A 15,341-nucleotide genomic window follows, 5' to 3' on the forward strand; every position below is an offset into this window, starting at 1 on the left:
GRGGCAGGCCCGATTCCCCTCCCTCCCCCCCACCGCCAGCAATGAAGGGAGGAGCACCAGGAGCTTCTTCACAATATTTATTAAAATTAATTCGATTTAAAATATGTGTGTGTATATATATATATATTACATAACGCTCATGACTGAACTGTGGAGCAGGGTGGAAGGTGGGTGAGAAACCCCTCCGCGGGGTCCAAGGCAGAGCTGTAGTGTTGCCCACCGCCGTGGCTTGGAGGAGCACAGCACAAGGCCAGGCACCGGGCAACCAGGCCTCGGCCACCACCTAAGGCACGGACGCAGCTTCTGCTGCCTTGTTGTCGCAAGCGGACAGCCTCCCATCGCTCAGTGTAGAGGTAGATGCGAGACCTGGCCCAGGGAACGTGCTCCACTCCGGAGTGCTGAGAGTCTGGCCCCCTTGCGTCACGCAACCCTGCCGTCTCCTCCTCGCCATCACTCCCGCCATGGAGGCACAGGGTTTCCTTCCAAGTGAGGGTCTCCAGAGACATCGCCCCAAGTGCCAAGTCTCCCGGCAAAGCTGTCAGGCATTGGCCTTCACAGAGATGAGATGCACCCTGAGAGATCGCTGGCTGTTTCCACAGGTAGCGAGCACAGGTGAATGCAGCAGGAGCTGCAATTGCGCAATGTCTCCAACAAGCAAGTTACTTATTTAGTTGAAAGCCCAACCAGGCAACAGATTGTAAAACACTGTTTGTTACTGCAAATTATATATCTGCTACTGACCACAACCTTTGTAATCAACTCCACTAATGTTTGCAAACACTAGGTGATGGATCATCCCAAGCAAACTACCGGTCCTTTTCATCTCATCACATCAAAGGCTGCCAGGCTACCTCTGAGTGTGCAGGCACTTTGCAGATAGCAGCAGGTTGGCTTCTCTCCTTTGGCTATTTCAGCCAACTCCAGTCAAGACTCTGAAAGAAGAAGAGAGAGACGAACTAAAGTCCAGGAAACTGGCTATTCAATGCACATTTCCAAGGTGGTGACCAAAGGACTCTCAGTGCCAACATCTCTCTCTCTTGTCAAAGAATAGCTTTGATGTAATAGCTGAACAGTAATTCTCATAATTTCATGACTCGGTTTAGCTCCGATACAAAAAATTCTTCATACTTATTACAGTACTCAGGCATGTCACTACACTCACTTTGGCAACTGTATTCTGGATCTGTACAATACCTAGCAATGGTGGTCCTAGCGCAACATGAGACACGTAGGTAGTGCAAGAACGCAAATGAAAAAGAAAAATAAAGATTGCAATTTATGCCTTCACACAACAGAGAAAAGGCTCTTATAGCTACTCATTCTTTTTCCTCTGTTTTTTCCAGGTGGATTGAAGAGGACAAATCCCATTTTCTGCTGTTTTACTGTTGCCTAACTTCTGTGTCTAGCAGCAAGAAAAATGGGAAAGAAACCAAACAGAACATAACAGGTGCTGATCTGCAGAGCATGATTCCACAACAAAGAATAATCTTTCTGGGTTAAAACAGACCAGAGAGACAGCTGCTGCACCTTGGAATGAGATACAGGAGATGACATAGATACATGGATGATTAACAGGTAAGAAGCCAGTTACATGGGAAACAGCAACAGTAAGGAGACAAGACAGGAGAGATTATATTACGCAGCTGATACCAACCCTGTCAGAACTGAACAAAGACAAACAAAGCATTCCTCAACCAACAGCTGAAGACCAGGGTATGCATAATTAAGGCTGTTTTCCCCCTTACATAATTACTTTGCTTTTATCAGTGGTTAATTTCATTTGCCCATTCATATTGCTCAATCCCTTGGTATGACAGTTGCCTGCAATTGTTGCTAATGAGTTTTCATTTCACTATCCGGAATAACTTAGTAACTCTAGTAAACTCTCACTTCACTGTTTACTAAGATTCATAAACATTAGAACATTAAAATGTTTATGAATTAAAATGTTTAAATGTTAAAGTATTTACAAATCATAAGAGCTTTGTTTCATCAACTGCCTCCCCTTCTCCAAACTTCTCTTCCTCATTGTTTAAGCAGTTACAAATTGGTAGAGAGGTCTTATCTTTTATCCTGTGAGAACAGAAGTTATCCCTAAGGAGATGCCATAAAAAGCTTTTTGGAAATCCAAGTTACACTATATCAGATGAATCTCACTTCTCAGATGTTTGACCTCTTTACAGGAAGTCTTAAGCAGTAGCTTACCAGCCTCAGTTAGTAGTTCAGGAATAGCATTTTCATATTGCTCCAAAACTTCTGGATGATCATGATCTGCTTTTGTCATTTCTTCCTATTTTGAATATCAATTTGTGCAAAAAGCCCTTTTAGAACTCTCTAAAACCTCGCTTCTGCCATAAGGGGGAGCTTCCTTTAATAATCAGGAAAGGACTCTGGAAATGGATGACTCTACCCACTTCAGTGCTGAGATCCAAGCCAGAACCTTCTAGTTGAAAATATGACCAGCTTTCAGAGCAAGCTCTACCAGCCAGAGGGTCCCAAAGAACACCAGCCCATTCCATCATGAAGACCCCTTAGCTGACATTTTTCCAAGGGCTACTTTCCATAAGGACCAGTGTGTTAGTGGAGTCCTGGGGGGATGACAGACATCACACGCCAGTCACAGTAACTTATATCACCACAAATAACCCTTTTTCAGGAGTTCTCCACACCCCCAGAAGACCCCCATTGTGACTCTTAAAAATCAGGTCCTCAAAAATACATCAACAGACTTACCATCATGCTGTTGCTCTGCTCCTGTCTTGCCTCCTGCAAAATACTGCTAAAGAGGTCGAGATAATTTAGATTCTCTTCTATCACATGGGCAAAAGTTTCCCTGCAGGGAAGGCATAAGACAACAGATTTAAAACACAAACCAACACCAACATCAGTAGGCTTTGCACAGGAGAAAAAAAAATTAAGTCATAGGAGTTTTCTGCAATTGTAGGAGTTGCCTTGTAGGACACAAACTAGTAACATGCCGTGGAATGGCCTCACACAGATCTCCGCCTTGGCAGTGTGGATTTTGCTCTTTCCTTACACAGGAACTGCACAAAACACACTGAAATTCAGCCTTAACAGAAACTGGGAAGTGAGTTCAGTATAAGGGGGTCTGAAATGACTGCCTGCTCCCTGTGAGGTTTACATGTCTGAACTCCTTGTACAGTGCCTCCTACAGTGGAGTCATGGTTCAAAGCGGAGCTCTGAGGCAACACAAAGGCACTTGGCTCACAAAGGCACCTGTTTAAAGGGCGATTACTCCTCATTACTCGGAGGGCGAAATTTGCCCTGCGCGAGCAGACAGAGAAGAGGAAATGGGAAGGGATCCACAAGGCTTCAGAAAAATTAACTGATTTCCAGCGAGAGCCTGCTTAGGAATGTGAGTCTTCAGAACCTAGATATCTCCATGACCATCATCCGAAAAGCAAGAGATGGCCAATTGGTTTGATAAAATAAAATGCCCCTGTTTATACACCCTGCCCCAGCTCCCACAAAATCAACACTGATGCAGAACTACTGCAGATCTACTGAGGATGCCTTCCCTTCTGTTATGCTGACTGGAAGTAAAATTGCTAGCGAAGTGAGAAGAGAAAAAGGTCTGCTCCTGACATCTCTCTTGGCACCTCAGAGAGGACTGGCTATTTGGTTATTAAACCAAAGCCAACCCCAAGATAAAATAACATGACATGCAAGAAATTGATTGCACAGTGCTAGCTGATGGACATTGCAAGCTTTAGCTGACAATGGTAAGTGAAACTTGCTCAGGACCAGAGTGAAGCTTTGTGAATAGATTTCAAACTAATTCCTGTTTTTTTAGAGTATTAGTAACATATGAGGTACTGGAACCTTTTCTGGAAACATGAAAAAACAGACACTGAACTGGATGGATTGTTTTAGTACTGACCCCAACTTCAGACCTCCATTTGAATGAAGACTATTCAAAATCACTGAAGCTGTAGGAAGCATTAAATATGGCCTGATTTATCTGGGCCTTGCAACAGAACTCAGGCACACAGGAAAACTGCATTTTGGCTCAGCATCTTACTACTGTATTTTGCTGTGGTCCTGACGTGCACTCTGCTGTGGTATGGCCGGAGAGAAGCTACTAAAAACATACCAGTCACAAATTAAACCACATTGCCTTCAGGCAGTCTAGTATGCCAAAACACTCCCTGCCTAGCATATCCAAAGGCCACCATATGGGATGTGGTGAACGCATATAGGCCCCCTTAGTACTGGAGACTTCAGTGGCAGAGGACAGGATTTCTGAGTGTATGCATATAAAGTGGTTACACTGATTTCTTCTCTGCAGTGGCAATCCTTTCCCCATAGCTCTTACCCATCTCCAGGAGCTGCCATAGATGAAAGCGGGTGAGGTACATGGCTTGAGGAGCTCTGGGGGAGCCATGTGGCTGCTGGAGTTGAGGCTGTCCCTTCCAGACTGGAACTTACCAGCGATCGAGAAGAGCTTTGAGTCTAGAAAAAAAGAAATTCATTTGCTGTGACGGACAAAGAAAGAATTTAGTCAGGCTTAATTATTTTGTATGCATGCTAGAAGACTTGTGATTCATGCCCCATAAGTACTGCTTGTAACATATATACAGTATCTAGGCAAAGCCTATGTTTAAGAAGGCATCTGATGCAGCCCTCCATAGTACTGCGAACAGCCAGCACCAAATGTCTCCGCATGGCAGGTAAGTCACTTGTACTGCACACAGTATGTATTTTATGCTGAAGAATTAGAGGTACTGCTTCCTAAACTGAGAGTCACGCATGGCAGCAACTCTTCAGTGCTGGCCTTTCAGGTAGGCGTGCAGAAATAAGGAGATCCCTTCAGCTATACAGTCGCTAGAATTGATGCAAAAAAAGCAGTGCGGTCTTAAAACAGTTTCAACTATTCAAGAAAACACCTATTTAGCTTTTGCAGCAATAAAACTGTAACAATAGCTTTACTAGGTAAGACTAAGTTCAACTACCCAGTGTATGCTCTCCAACAGCAGCCAACAGTAGATGCTCAGGGAACATGAGAACAAGACAAGCATGTTATGGTGCTACCCTATTCCAGCCTCCAGCGATTTGCTATTTGGGGACTTATTGGGACAAAGGACTCTTTTACCGGATTTCTTTTCCCTGAATTTGTCTAGACACTTTCTAAACCTCTGTAAACTTTTAGCATCTCAAACTTCCCTTCTCTAGAGCAAAACCAACTGTTATGTGGAAGTATCTCTTTTTTGGTTGTTTTTAGCTCGTCTCTTCACAGTTTCATTTGATGTCCCCTGGTTCCTGCACTGAAAGGGAGAACAAACGACTAATCCAAAAGCTACTTACACAAGCAATTTTCAGCAAGTGCCATATCTCCCTTTGTCTTTTGCCCTGCATCTGCATCACTGAGTTGTCAGCTTCCTTGATGTTATTTAGAGCCACTTCAATCTTTGGAAGCAAGTCAATAATCTTCTGCTTACAGCCCAACAGCTTGCTATAATGAAAACAAAACACACAGTTACTTCCCAGCTTGTGTGGCAATATGCTTTGGCAAAACCAAGGGGTTTCATCTTGGGATTCAAGAAAAATTCTGTGAAAAGAACACCGCTTGGTCTTAGCTGCACGTACAAAAGCCACAAGCCTGGAAGGATCCCTGGACTTTTCCAAGTCCAGTTAAGACTCAAAAAAGCAGCCAAACAACAGTACTTTTAATAGCCAGAATACAAGCTCTTCTTATTTGAGATAAAAAAAATTGATCCTGATGAGAATGGACAGCACAGCAATTCAACCATGGTTATTTATTAATTCTCTTTGGTTTGTGTTGGTTTCTGTTGCCTGACCATACCTTAGCTAAAAAACTTTCTTTATAGGATCTACTGAGCCACACGTAAAAATAAAACTAAACTTTGCTAACTACTGAGATCTGCATAATGATATTTTTTCAGATCTGCTTTTGGAAGTAATGAACAAATTACTGTGAGATCCTGTTAGCTGTTTTTTAGATTTAAATCTCAAGATAAACACTTGCAGAATTTGTCTCATTTCAGAACAAACTCTTGGATGCTAAGAATATAAGCCAGTGCATTCTCCTGCTCTCCTCTGTTAAAGCACTGGCTATGCTTTTTAAAAGAATAAGTGAAAATTCAATACAGACGTAAAGCATTAATATTGCTATGAGAAGTGTATGTCTGTGAATGAAGGTTTTAGGCTCTAATCTTCAGGATTTTCCCCCTCTTTTCCTGTTACAAAGCAACAAATGCTGAAAGTTGCATTTGTCTGGTTTTCTGCATAAAGTACCTGAGATGACCAAAGAGCTCCTTGAGAACTCGATCTTGGCTCTGTACTGTCTGCACAATAATCTTCACCATATCCGTGCTGTCACTGTAGGCATGATCTGGAAAGAACATCAGTCATGACATTAGTAAAATGTTCTTCAATAAGGAAACACTCTGGATCCAAATGCCCAGGGTCAAGGAGAGATTTCACTTAACAAGTGCAGCCAAACAAATGGGAACACAACTTTTCCTTAATGTCTCTCCTCTCCCCAGTATACAATTCCACATGTATGCAATTCCAACCACTCTTGCTGCCCAGATACTGGCTTCAGTAAGGGCTGCAGGTAGTTGCCAAACACACAGGTAGCTAACTCCTTTTGCTCACCAGTTACTATGTTCAGAACATCATAATCCCCAAACATGGAGCTTCCTCCAATGTAATTAATAGAAAATAATAAAAAAAATTAATTGATGGCTAGTAATTATTTGATTAATTATTTTAATACTTATTAATGTTTATTAATAAATTAGTGTATTTAATAAATACATCAATTAATTAATGACAAATAAAAATAAATGAAAGTAATAACAAGAAAAAAAGATGCTGCACTTGGGTCAGAGGGATAACACAGGAATGGCAGTTCTTCCTGAATCTGGGAAGAGTAAAGGAATGGTAGCAGAGGCAGAAAAAAGGCAAAGAATGACAGGAGGCAGACATATTTTTTCAGGGCAGATGCTTCAAGTCTGAAAATGGTTAAGACAAACCCAAGTCTGAGGGGCAGGACTACAGGAATTCAGGAGAGCTCCAGGTTCAGCAACAAGAAAAAAATCAGCTTAAGGTATACCCTTGAGTCTGGTTAACTTTAATACAATCGTTTGTTTTGTCCTAAATGGTATTTTTAACATTCTGCTTTACTGCTAAAAGCAAAAATTAATAGTAGCATTTGAGCTCGTAACAGTCATTGAACAATCTAATTCCATACCTGGAGGTCTTGTTTTTAATTGCTTGTACAGGTCTATGGCTCTCTGTTCCCTTTAAAAAGAAGAAAGTGATTCATACATGTATCAACAAACAGATGGTTCAATTAAAAAAAAATTACAATTAAGTTGTGCCTTGCTGAATCTCATATGATGGAGCTGCCATGTTTTTCTATAGCTAATATACAACTATGAAACTAGGAACACAGGGACGGTTTTTCTGATGGAAGTCAACTCTTCCCTAAAAGCTGTCTCTCTTTTCCTTTGATTATGCATTTTCTTCTCTTGATATCCTTCCATCTGGACGATATTTTCAATTTTAAAATTTCCACATGGCTCAGCTGGGTTTTGTTACTGTGTTATACTTAATTAGGAAACTTCATTTTTTTTGTGTGTGTGATTATAGGTACTTCTGCATAATTGCCTGATAAATTCTTGTTCCTGTTCAGCTTATTTTGCCTGGTCTCTTCTATAGTGATGTTCTGCAAATCGAAAGAGACAGCCACATCACAAAAAAGAGGACAATATTTTCCTTCTTCCCATGTATAAATGTTGTTTCTCTTAAGTATTTCAAAAGCAGCCAGACACCGAAGCTTCTATACTTGGACAAATCTTCACTTTCTTCATTTAAAAAGTCTGGCATAGATAAGTACCAGTTTAGCTAGTCCTAACGTTGCTTCCAGCCCTCACCAGACCTCTTCTCCTTATCTGCCCCTAGATCACACCAACACTGTTTTAAGAGATCATGAAAACTTATTCTGTTTATGAATGTCAGCATTTCTAGCATACTGGATAGCTATCTGTTTTGACACTCCTGCGTCAACCAAGGAGAGGGGTAGAAGTCCTCTTTTCTCCTGCTGCACAGGGAAAAAGAGAACATTATCATCCAACACCCTCAGGTAAGTTTGACATACCACACAAGATCCATGTGTGTACCCTCATTGGGTGTATCAAATTTCAAGCTAGTCTCTGCAGTATGCTCTGCTAGAGCCTGAAAAAAACAAAGTGCAGGAGACCCAGTCCGTTCTCCACGTCAATCCTCATTAAGAATGGGCAGTGCAGAACTTTGTATTCATAGTTTTAGACTGGCAAAAATCAACAGTTCAGGGCATGCTTTAAGCACCTTGCAAATAGCTGATGCAGCCTTGTGTTTTCGGTGGCCAAAGTGCTAAAAACAATGTTGTTTCGGGAGACTGGTTCATGATTAGTTTAAACTGATCTGAGGGAGGGCTACTGCTGCAAGAGGTGGTTTCTCCCCTCCACCACTTCCTCTCCTGTGCACCAGTTCTGCTGCTCCTGCAGCACATGGACTTAGCAGCTTAGCTGATCTAACCCTGCAAAGAGAGAGGGGGGAGAACATCCCAGAAACAGGCACATTTCCCTCCCAAAACACTCAGGATCATTCAGAAGAACTCTCACTGACAACAGATTTGGTGGCTATTTAACCTTGGCAGCTATTAGACCCCTCTCTTGTAATTATCGCTTGTGCTCTCAACAACTGCCCAAACTGCTACAATTTGCACCTTCTTAGGCTTCCTAGCACTTCTTAAGCTCAGTAATAACCACTTAGTTTTTCATATTTTAATGCTTTTTGATTAATATTGAAGCTTTTCTACGAGTTTTCAATTGCTCTTGCTCTGAAATCACCTCTAAAATACTTAATCAAATTTTTAAATTATGTCATAATTTGCTCACACAACACAGTAAAATTCACTCTTCTCCAACACCAAAAAATCCTCTGCATTTTTCAGTTGAGACCCAGATATGAGTATCTTAGGCCCATCCATCATCTTGCAAGATGAAGTTTCACAGTCAAGTGACAAGAAAGTGTCCTGTCTTCCCTAGGTATGTTTTCCGTGCTTCCCCAGGCCTAGTCATTATGTGGCTGCAGGATAAGTTAGATGAGTTTATTCCTATGACTGAACACTGATGGTTTTTGCACAGCTTTCGGATAGATCAGTGACCTAATCTGCCTTATTATGCTGCCATGTGATTGCTAGAACTGTCAAAAGGAAGGAGGGATACACAGTCACAAAAGGTGGGACCTCCCCTTTTGCCAGCAAAATGAGCTTAAGCTGACTGCAGAACTACTTTGTATGTGCAGTCTGCAAAAAGACGGGTGCGTTTTGAAAGCACTGATGGAACAATCTTTACAACAGGAAAAAAAAAAAAACCCTCAGACTCCGAAATACACAAAATCCATTAATGTGCAATGATTTCAATATAAGAGTGAAGGACTTACAAGTTCTCCATGACCTCTCCTTGGCGCCTTGCATATGGACTCTTCTGAAGCTCTACAATCTCTGTGTGTAGAGCCATGATCTGCTCATCTAGATATCCAATATCTTCAGCCTAATGAGGAAATGTAGCTACAAATCAAAGTGTATGAGGAGAGCAATAAAATAGATAAAGATCCCCATAATACTTGTTTGGATAACCGGCTGAGTCTATGCAGACTTTAGGAGACAAAGACTCCACTGCATAGCTGTTGCTATTACAGTTGAGGTTACAGTCATTATCTTCTCAGGGGATGGTATCATCTAGATCCACATCTCTGACAACCACACTGGATGAGAAAAATCAGCTTCTTCATAAATCACAGCTCTTTGAGATGCATACTGCACACACATCCTCTGGCTCCACATATGCTTTGACATTAAGGATATTTTTTCCTACCCTTACAGTAGGAATTTTATCCACCCATATGCATTTTGGTGTGACATTTCTCTGGTATTACACACCTTCCTCTAAGCAACATAGGTGATATCAATTGTATGCCACAGTTAAGTTAGGTGAGGCAACCACCAACAAACTTTGAGCATAAGGAGTAGCTATTTGGTGCCAGACACGTACTGGGGATCTCTGGCACAGCTGAGAAGGCACTGGTTACTACAATGGGTCTTGGAGCCATGGGCTATGGGCACTGATCTGGCACAATAAAACTGGGTGGTGCAGAAACTGCCTTCCTGAGAAAGTATTTTGAGACATTTCGATTTCTCCTTTCTGATCTGGGGCTTGTAGGACTTGCAGATGGAACATTTTCTGGAACATATCCCTTGCTGAAGCTGCAGAAGTACTCAGTATGAGGCCATACAAATGGGATGTGACCCCCATGACCAGAAAGGGATGTCTATAGGTCTTGCAGGTAAAGAACAAATCAAGAGGTGGAAGTGAGAAGCCACATGATCAAAGGAGAAGCAGATTTTGAGAAAAACAAAGTAAGCCCCATTATCAAAAGAAATGTCCCTATCTGGGACACTCTGGCTCACCACACAGCCATACTGTGTCTGTGGAGTCCACAGAAGTGAAGCCACCGACTACATAGCCTGAGATATCACTGTGTATTACAGAGTAAAACATTTTCCATTCCTGATAAATGGGACATGGTGCGACTATGTGTGGACTGCACAGCTTGAAGACAGAATGTAATTCTGATGTTCTGCAAAGTAAACAGTGGTCGACGTTCCTGATTTTCTGGAAAAAGTCATCAACAGCTTTGCATTATTCTGCTAGAAGCTAGAATTCTACTAGAATTCTGCTTCTTAAAAGGGCTAACAAGGTCCCAACAGTTAAAGAGCTAAACTGAGATGAAATCAGATAGGAATCCCAATTCCCCTCATCTCTATCACATGAGCAAGCAGAAGAAGCAGAGTTAAGGCTCCAAGTACCTCTTGACTTAGATGAAGATATGTAATGGTTCCCAGAACCTGAACTACCCAGTCCTATCTGTCACAGGGGAAAAAAAAAAAAAAAAAAAAAAGACAGGGTAATTTATTTGTGGTTCTAATGGCATCTAGAATTTTTATGTATGAATCACTGTGCCCTGTATTACTATGTCAGCCAAAACAAGAACTCCCTGCAAAGGAGCCTGCAGAAATGTAAGGCGTACAGCAGCACAGCAACCCACACAACAATTCTAATCAGCAGAACATACAGTGGTCTCAGCACTCCTGCAGCTATCCAGTATCACGAAGCACAATAGAGACTGCTTTCTGAGATGTTTTAAAGAGCTCTACTCAAAGAAATGCATTATAAATGTTGAATTTTACCTGCTTCCCTTCTAAATATCTCCCCTCTCTCAAGCCCTTTTCAGTACATTCAGGGGAAGAGAGGAGGAGACAGCTTTTAGCAATAAACTTTTTGCAATCCTACCTCTGTCCCTGGTTTTCACAGCTAAAAGCTTATTACTTCCCTGTAAGGCCTTAACAGAAATGTAGGCAGAATTACTCTCTGTCAGAATGGCCTCCAGCTCCTCACTGCTTTCCGTGAAAGTAAAATTAAAATGCTCATTCTCAGGAAACAGAGGCAAGAACTCTAAGAAGTAAGTTTACTTCAACTAGCCTTTCTTGCAGGACCAACTCTTTGAGAAATAGAAAACCATTATATCAACTCAACTGTTCATAATCCACAATCTGTTATCTATTAGGACAACTCAGAGCACGAACTGGCTCTAGCTCAGCTCTAAATTTCTTAAGGATGACACTTTTATTTCTACTACCAAAAATTAATTGATCTATTTACTTGCAAAATACCAGAAATTTATTTCTGTACTCCAAAATTAAGTGCTGTGATTTTGAAATCACTGGATAGTAAGTGATCTGTATTATTTTCAGTTTTATCAACGCAAATTTTTGTGCATGACAAATCCAACAAAGAAGATTCTTGACTATAGCAACACCATTTCTTTTGGGCAACAAATTAACCCATCTCTATAGTTCTGTTTTTCTTACCAATTCACCCACATAGATGACTGAAAGTCTGGTGATATTGGCTTTGCTTTGTTCAAGTCACTACATTCAAATAACCCGGCAACTCAGGACTGTTCTTTTTTAATGCACCTACTTGTAGAAATGATTTTCTCATTCCTACAGCATACAGTATATAAAACACACTGAAGCAACAAAGCAATGGCACATATGACAGTTCAAGTTCCATTACATCCTCTTTCACAGAGAGATAACCAAGCCTCTTTAGTATCCCCTACCTGTGCACACTGAGAGGCCTTCTCTTCCATTTCTTTCCAGGCTTTCAGCATCTTTTCTGAAGCTTAAGAGAAGAAAAGATTTGCTAAATTACAACAAGATACAGACACAAAAATAAAAACAGACAAAACTGAGCTAACCTCATATAAGCACAGGTGAAGACTTGGCAAATGGACTCCAAAGTCAATATTTATGCACATTAAGAATATTCTGATTTTAAGTTTGGGAATGCAAATGGATTCCCTTAATTTGATTTGTTTTTGCCAAGAGTGTCAAAGAAGACAAAACTGTGAACTTAGGCTCCTCATTTTTGGAGACATTTAGCCATAACTGAGTTTTCTTGGACTTTATGTCTAAAGACTGTGGGTGAGTTTCTGGCCATCCAGTCTGAATTGTTGTGTCATAGCCCTGCATTATTCCTAATTCTTAGGGTAACCTGGAATTCATCTTTCAAAAAACAGTGTCCATCTTGCTCTAAAGATTCCAGTGCCAACCATACCACACATGCTTGAGAAAAACACAATTGGTATACCCCTAGCACTCACTCTATGGTGTGCATGACCTGAACTTTGCACGCATCAGTTAAACTTGAACAGAAATAGCATGAGGTAGAATCTCCAAGCAGGAATCATGATCCAGAGATCCAAGAGAGACAGCAAACTCACAGCATAACAGCATCGCCATGCTTGACCTTAACTCACATACAAGCTGTTTGGTAGTTATAGGATTTCACTGTTTGCAATCACTGACCTAAAATGACTTTGAGTCTTTAAACTCCACCATGAAGCTCAACTGCCATTTTTGATTAAACACAGACCATCCCAAACCAGTTCACTGAGTCCTTTCATTTTCCATCATCATCCTTCCGCCCAGTCAAAATCTTTGACTCAAGTTTTGTTTTTTAGCCATATATCCAAACCCTGTATAAATCTTGCTACTCTTCCCTGCATAACACTTGCAAAATCCAGACACTTCTGTGACATGGAAACTCTAGCTGGGTTTTTTTCACCTCATCTTTCATCCAGACAACTGCTACCTCCCATTATGAAGCACAGCAAAACCACTCCCATAGCACTGTTCAAAATGTTTTTTCCCACAATCACCATATCAGTTTGTTCTGACATTGTTTTTTAGCACACTTTCCACTGCACATCAAGTGCAGCACCTCTGCCATCCACTTAATGCCCTGGACAACTCCAAATGGATCAGACTTTGAACTAATAAATAGCCAACACTGACTCCATCTTTACTCTTAATACTCTAATTTCCTTAGCTAGGTATTCTCAGTGGGGAATAGCTGCCCAGTTTCACTGTCCTTGAAGGTCTCCAGGAATTTTTTGTTTGTTATCTTCCTGCCTTTGTTCTTGCCAAATGCCTCTCCTGCATCTGCCCTCAATTAAAACATACTCATAAACATGCTGGAGAATGTGATGGCAGCTCCAGCATTCATTTTCTTTTAAGCTAGCTCTTACCCACTGTCCTTTATAGAGTGGGATCGGACAAGACACCCAGGCAAGTATTACACAAATACATACATATGCCATAAGCCATCTGGTCACTGTATCTCTCCAGGTCAAGGTGAATGCTCTGATGAAAGAATTCCAGCTTTGCTTTCAGCTGCTGAGATGCTGATACCATGTTGTTTTTCATTTTGATCAGGTTGGCATTATACCGAAGGAGACTCAGCCTAACAAATGAAACAAGAACAGTACATGTTAGTTGAAAAACTGATGTGGACTTACGTGGTCAGTGCCCAAAGAAGCTGTCACATCACCTGAAGGAAATACGTAGCTAGCAATGAATTTTGTAAAATCTTTGCAACAGGGAGTCTCAGTGGGGCTACAGAGTCTACGTGCGACTTTCTGGAAGTCAACCTTTATGATGCAGATCTGCAGCAAGCAGAAGAGAAAGCCCTTCCTCATTTCCCAGGTTATTTTGTCAAGCTTAGTTAAACAGTCAGTCTTTGCAGTGAGGACTATCTCTTAGCATATACAGACTCTGGAAGTGCATATGGCCCCTGGGGAACGCTGTCACCATTTTTATTATTTGAGATTCTTGCTATTGTCCATTCTGTGGTTCAATCACAGGACTAAATCCTACAAACACAATAAACAGTTCCATTCATTCTGCCACTCGTGGAATGACTAAATTCAAGGATCATGTTTCTTCAGTTATTATGAACGTCAGGCACTATGCAGTAAAATTCATAGAGTGGAATAAGCTCCCAGCCCAAATATGCTTTATAATGTAAAAGTAGGGAAGAGCAGAGCAGTGGACTGTGAGCTTTGGGTAAACAAAACTCCCCTGAAATATATACTTCCMTTCAAACAGTCTCTTTATTTACATAATACTCAGTCTTGCGAATTAGGAGTAACAACTTACATGGCAGCTCTCTGGCCTTGGAAAAGCCTGCTATAATCTTCTTTTAGCCCAATCACGTAGTGAACTGCTTCTGCCCATACCTTGCGCAGCTGAGAAACTGGCAGTTGGATTTTACTATCCTGTACTGAATGCAAGAAAAATACAATTGTACATAAATGAAGGGGCAACTCTAGAAGAGCATGCTGGGAATTATAACTCTCCCAATTCCTGCTTTCAGTGCCTAGACTAGGAGATGAAGCCACATAAGATTTGCTCAGCTTTTGTTCAATGCTGCCAAAACTCTACATGTTTATAAGTCTTTCGTGTTATAGCTCCCCAGGTATTCAGCATCCTGCTGCTGGCCAGGCAACAGCTCATGTTTGAACTCGCAGCTTAGCATCATTAAGATCCAAACAGCAGTGATTTCTCTGAGCTGTTTGGCTCATTGGCACTAACAGACATGGGGTATTGCATGAAACATGGCAAACATCCAATAAGTCTGTACCTAAAACACTTGCTCAATAAATGGGAGGAAACTGAACCCACATTTCCCACATCCTGGGCAGGACATACAACTAATGAACTTCCGAAAGAAGGGCAGTGACGGCAGAGAGCATTACAGAATCACAGAATCACAGAATCACAGAATCACTGAGGTTGGAAGGGACCTCTGGAGATCATCTAGTCCAACCCCCCTGCTCAAGCAGGGTCACCTAGAGCACATTGCACAGGATTGCATCCAGGCAGCTTTTGAATATCTCCAGAG

The 15,341-nt window shown here is 41.4% G+C and overlaps 1 protein-coding gene across 1 annotated transcript; it reads right to left on the reverse strand.

Annotated features, from left to right (window-relative positions):
* Nucleotides 1-68: 68 nt before the first annotated feature.
* LOC112977217 (inhibitor of nuclear factor kappa-B kinase subunit alpha-like) lies at nt 69-14,877 on the reverse strand (the record flags this gene model as incomplete). The annotated part of the gene is made up of 10 exons (XM_026089277.1): nt 69-932; nt 2,734-2,833; nt 4,337-4,473; nt 5,326-5,473; nt 6,277-6,373; nt 7,238-7,287; nt 9,475-9,584; nt 12,217-12,278; nt 13,750-13,901; nt 14,597-14,877. Coding segments are annotated over 10 exons (1,164 nt in total), but the record flags the coding sequence as incomplete, so codon positions are not given.
* Nucleotides 14,878-15,341: the final 464 nt, after the last annotated feature.

This window comes from Apteryx rowi, unplaced genomic scaffold (genome assembly GCF_003343035.1).
Source record: "Apteryx rowi isolate R43461 unplaced genomic scaffold, aptRow1 scaffold_807, whole genome shotgun sequence".
Classification (NCBI taxonomy): domain Eukaryota; kingdom Metazoa; phylum Chordata; class Aves; order Apterygiformes; family Apterygidae; genus Apteryx; species Apteryx rowi.